The sequence below is a fragment of the Eubalaena glacialis genome, chromosome 12 (genome assembly GCF_028564815.1).
Source record: "Eubalaena glacialis isolate mEubGla1 chromosome 12, mEubGla1.1.hap2.+ XY, whole genome shotgun sequence".
Taxonomy (NCBI): Eukaryota; Metazoa; Chordata; class Mammalia; order Artiodactyla; family Balaenidae; genus Eubalaena; species Eubalaena glacialis.
The window spans coordinates 44,718,368-44,724,201 of record NC_083727.1 but is presented as its reverse complement, the minus strand read 5'-3'; the positions used below and the strand labels follow the sequence as shown (position 1 = coordinate 44,724,201).

The window sequence follows — 5,834 nt, the reverse complement described above, 5'->3', positions numbered from 1 at the left end:
TGTTCCTCCCTCCTTTAACTGCTTTTTAAGATACATTATTTTATTTCTTTGTCTTTTTGTACTGCACTTTGGGTCAGTTCCTCAGCATTATGTTTCAATTCACTGATTATGTACTTAACCAAGGCCAGTTGAGATTTATTTGAGAAGAGAAATTTATATCTTATTCATTTTTTTTGAGACAAAGCAAGCCTACTCCAGGGCCTTTTATATAGAAATCATACAAAAACATTTGATGATTAAATAAATATAGATAACATTTTACATGTTTGATCACTAAATTCTTGTCTATATACATAACTTTATTAATTAACCAAATATTATATTTTCATATAACAAAAAGATACCTTATTAACAAATTTGCAACTTAACTTTTAAAGAACACATTATTATATTATGTTCTGTCAATACAAACACATTTTTATGCAAAGGTAGAATTTTTTTGTTGTGATTTGGTTTTATGGGTACCCAAGTCTTTTTCTTCTCTTTTGGGATCTTCTGGAAAAACTCTGAGGTTATGGATGCTCCAGACAGCCCTAAATTTAGATTGCTCTAGTATTAGGTAATTTCCAGTATTCTTTATGCCATAATTTTCTGGTAACACAGTCCTGAACCAGTAAGAATGTTCTATGTTTTTCTTCCAATGCTCTTCTGCTAGTGTTGAGCATTTTGTGTCACACAAAGCAGCACATAGAAAGATGGCAGCAGTTTGTTTTGCAAGCAGGTCATCTTCTTTTTAGTAGAAAGATACACTGAAGAAATTTCCCCCATCACTCATACCAGATAAATCTCTCCCTCAGGTCCCTCCAGCTGTACTGTGAAGTGCATTTATTAGCTCAGGATTCACAAAGTACACAAGGAAAGATGCTAGAATCCTTTAAACATGTAAGGATGTTGGGTCACTTGACACAACCAGTTAAACCAGTAAGATCCCATAAAATGGTTATAGCTGGTGGAGTCTGATGATCAGAAAGGGCTACAAGCTGATTTGTGTAAGGAATTCCCAACGATGAGCCCAGCTCTCAACAATATTGTATCTTCGCTGCAGAGAAGTGGAACATTTATCAATTCTTTAATTGCTGCTTTGACTACTGGTGGGCAACAAATCTCCTCTTTCACATTCAGATGCCCCTGTCAGGTTGGGAAAAACTTCTATTATGGTTCTGCTTTTCTAGTCATTCCTGCCTTAATCCTTCTGGTTGCTGGCTTTGCTCTGAGAGGCCAGATGTGGACAATTACCAATGAATACTGCTGCAGTTGTACCCCTCCGGCCCGGAGAATCAGCTTCCTGGAGCGCAAGCTGGCTTGCCTTCGCTTCTTCAGCATCACTGGGAGGGCACTTGTTGCTCCACTAACGTGGCTGGCGGTGACCCTGCTGACAGGCACGTACTACGAATGCGCAGCAAGTGAATTCGCATCTGTGGACCATTACCGAGTGTTTGACAATGTCAGTGCCAGCAAACGGGAAGAGATCTTAGCTGGGTTTTCCATGCTGCACATCAGCTCCATCCGACATGATCCTGGTCAGAGATGAAGTCGCTTTTCTGCACAGATACCAGTCACACGTAAGTTCTTGATTTTTTCTTTGCTGCTCTGCTATCCCATATTAACTACAGTCACTGGAAACATTTCCCATACCTGCTGCTTCTCATATTGTCTGATTATAGAACACAAACTAGATGCCACTCATCAATTTGATTTTTACTGAGAGGCTATATAAATATAGTTAGGATGTTGGGCTTTGGAGTCAGCAGACCTGCGTTTGTCTTGCTTTGCCATTTATTAACCTGCAAAACCTTAAGCAAGTTGTATAACTCATCCATGCTTCACTTTTCTCAGCTGTAAAATGGGGATATTATTAATAAGATCTATCACATAGGGTTGGAGTGAGTAATAAATAAACTAATACATCTAAAGTGCTCAGGACTGTGTTCAGAATCTATATTAAAACAATGAATTTCAGATATTGATACTAAAATTATTATTGCTATATTACTAAATTCCATCTTTCTGCATATATATTCTTAAATATGCATTCTTATATATTAAAATCTCATCTAAAATGACAGGAAGCTGAATTATGATTAAAAATAAACACCAGTGATAGTTCTAAATTTAGTGTCCTTAGATAGGTTTGTGTGAGGGAGTGGAGTGAAGTGAGGAGAAGACCTAAGCCTTATGGGTTAAATTTAAAGATGTACAAGTACATTTTTGTCAGTACAGAAAGAATCATTGGCTTTTATCAGTTTCTCCAAGGGATTTGGGGAAAAAACACATTTCAAATCACTGCAATTTAGTAAGAACACATTAATTTTTTTAACTTAATTTTTATTTTATATTGGAGTATAGTGGATTTACAATGTTGTGTTAGTTTCAGGTGTACAGCAAAGTGATTCTGTTATACATATACTTATATCCATTCTTTTTCAGATTCTTTTCCCTTCCTTTTAGGTTATTACTGAATATTGAGAAAAACACATTAATTTTAAGCTACTTATTGCAAAGCCATTTTTTGACCTGTCACTTTTCAGTTATTAAATTTTAAAAGTACTAATGCTATTTAGTTGAAAAACTTGCTCTCAACACACAGAATATTTCTTGGCTTTATATTTTGTCTCCCTCCTTAGGCATAAAGACTTGGAAAGAATGAACGTATCTAAATTCACATGTGAGTCTCAATAACCAAGCACCATGCACAGCACATGGTGGGAGGTCAACCTTGGGCTCAGTAAACGATAGCTGATGAATTAATGGGCATCCGAGATGACCTTTCCTCTGCCGTGCTGGCCTCAGTATCACTTTGTAGGTTTCAGCCTCTCTAGAGTGAAGCTATCCTGCTCTGCACACACTGGTCATACCAGGCCTGTTAGTGAATCAGAAGCTGTGGAAGAGACCTTCACCTCCCAGACTATGGCTGCATACTGCTGGCTTCCCTAAATGTGTGGAACCTGTCTCTCTCAATCTACATAACCACCACTAAATATTGAAAAAAAGAATAATGAAAAGGAAAAAAAGGAATCTAAATATAGAAAACAGCTACTTATGTCAGTCTTTAAAAATGGAAACTAAATAGTTGCAAATAAAATCTAGTTCATTTTCTAGTTTCTAGTTTCATTTGCTCACTGACTTTCTTTGGTCACAGAAAAATAAAAGGAAAGAGCAATTCAAGAAGAAATGTCAACAAATACTTGCTGGTACATCATTGAAGACACCTTACGAAGCTACCATTGTTATCTATTATATCATCATTTTCATCATTATCATTATCAAATATTTATTAAGTGTCCAAAGAATGCATGGCCCTATACGTGATGGTTGAGCTAAAATCAAAGTATGTATTTTATGTCCATTATGCAAAGGTAATTGGTAGGTTATCGTGTCTGCCACTTCAAGGACAGTACTTAGAATCCATTTCAAAATCCTTTGGAAATCCCCCACATCCAAAAATCCTTTGTAATCCCAAAACCAAGTTGAAATGGTAGGGCCTATATCCTCTGTCACACCTGCATCTGGGATCAAATGAATAGCACCTGCTAATACGCTAAAGACTAGAAAAGCAAATTTCTTACCCACATTTTAGCTCTCCGTTTTGTAGGAATCCCTCCTACCATGGTTGTTTCTTAAATATTTGATATATTGATGTTTTCTGTTTTTCTTTTGAATAATTATATGAAGATGCTGGGCTGGATTTTGATCACCTTGGCAACCATCGCTGTCCTAGTCTTCTGCTCTTTGGCGAGGTGCTGCTCACCCCTCACCTCTCCACAGCATCGTTACTGGACCAACCACCTCTACAATGAGAGGGAGCTCTTTGAACAAGCTGCAGCACAGCACTCATGGTTCCTCATCGTGCAGCGTATAAAGAAGCTATTTGGCTTCATTCCTGGAAATGAAGATGTCCAACACATCCGTATTCCCTCATGTCAGGACTGGAGAGATATTTCAGTACCCAGCTTTCTCTGCATGGGTAATGACATGCAAGGTCACTACAGCTTCCTTGGAGACAGGTTGGATGAGGATAATGAGGAAAGCAAATCAGGAAGTATTGAATTAAAACCTTAATCATAGCACATTTCACATTTCAGGTTGCTTAACAGATGTTTTATTTTTGTGGTGAGGGAGTTTCAGTGTAATCGCTTCATCTTTTTTTCTCTCTTCTGATATTTGTTTACATAAGTCCATCCTAAATGCTATTTCCAAAATCCGTTTATCTGATCATTGTGCCAGCTTCGCTTTTTGAAATTTCACTGATGGTCTGGTAGTGGCTATATTGGTCTAATTTTAAAAATGTGGGGGCTTCCCTGGTGGCGCAGTGGTTGAGAATCTGCCTGCCAATGCAGGGAACACGGGTTCGAACCCTGGTCTGTGAAGATCCCACATGCCGCGGAGCGATTAGGCCCGTGAGCCACAATTGCTGAGCCTGCGCGTCTGGGGCCTGTGCTCTGCAACAAGAGAGGCCGTGATAGTGAGAGGCCCGCGCACCGCGATGAAGAGTGGCCCCCACTTGCCGCAACTAGAGAAAGCCCTCGCACAGAAACGAAGACCCAACACAGCCATAAATAAATAAAATAAAAATAAATAAATAAATAAAATAAAAATAAAAAATGTGAAAATTGTAGTCACATCAAACTTTGAATCCTAGTTTTGTTACCTAGTAGCTACGCAGAAATTAATATCTTTGAGAGCCATTTTGTTATCTGCGCATAGTAGTTAACCTCAGAGCTACTGTGAGGACATATGCGACAATTAAATGTGATAATATAAGCTAAGTACTCAGCACAGTGCCTTTCATAAAACAAGTGGTAATAAATGTTACTGTCACCCTTTCTCTTGGCATTCCATGTCTTCTACCATTATTTTCCCTGTCTCTAATTTCTGTTGTTAAAAATTTCTACCTCTATATAATATCCAGCAACTTTTCACTGCTTCTTCCTCTTTCTGCAAGCTTAAATATCTGACCTTTTGGGAATCAGGATAAAAAGCCCTTTCTAAAGTGTTAACATGTAAGGGAGAAGCCCATGCAAGAAGGTCTTGAGTCATCGTGCCATAACCAAGGAAAGATGACATATTGTATCCTCACTGGTGTCATAAATGTTGTTTGTAGCACCTCCATACTAGAAGTATTTTTACAGCTATGATATAGAAAGTTTATTCTAGAAAGTTTCCCCTGTGTTCCACTATGGTGACACCTTCGGTACCTTTCCATTATCAATTGCACCTTTGCACTCATAATCCATATTAGAAAGCAAGACTGCAACCTACATTTGTTTATCCATTATCTAGAACTCTAAAAAAGAAGACCTACCTACCTTTTCACTTCTAATATTTGACAGTTTTCTATTTTATTTTGATTATTTCTGATATATACAGTGTCTCATGCCTGATTTTTGCCACATTCACTTAAACAACTGGTTCATTGGCCAAAATAAGCAAAGTGAGGGTTTTTCTTTATCTTTTAAACCAAAATAGTGGCTGCTTACTGGGCAATGGACCAACTGCCAAAAGTCAAGCTGACTTTCAGGATTCACTTTCAAGGATACCAGAGAATTTGACTATCTAAAAAACAATCACTTACTTGGTAATCTACTTTTACACAGTCATGGAAGAGTCTATTTTGTGTGAAATTATGGGTCCCTCAAACTTAACAGAAACAAATAAAAAATGAGTTCTAAGAAGACTATCCTTTTTTAAACAATGGGAGACACATAGTATGGTAGTTTGCTAGGACAGGAGACCTGTTCCTCCCTCTCCACTACTCACTGGGCAAGTTGGTTAGTCTCTCTGGGACTCAGTTGTTGCATCTGTAAAGTAGGGATGATACCTGCTGAAAGGGAAGG

At 37.9% G+C, this 5,834-nt stretch overlaps 1 protein-coding gene across 1 annotated transcript; it reads left to right on the top strand.

Moving 5' to 3' along the window:
• Positions 1-1,006: 1,006 nt before the first annotated feature.
• Positions 1,007-4,059, top strand: CALHM4 (calcium homeostasis modulator family member 4). Its single transcript, XM_061207552.1, is given in 3 exon segments — positions 1,007-1,477; positions 1,479-1,562; positions 3,673-4,059. Coding segments are annotated over 3 exon segments (942 nt in total).
• Positions 4,060-5,834: the final 1,775 nt, after the last annotated feature.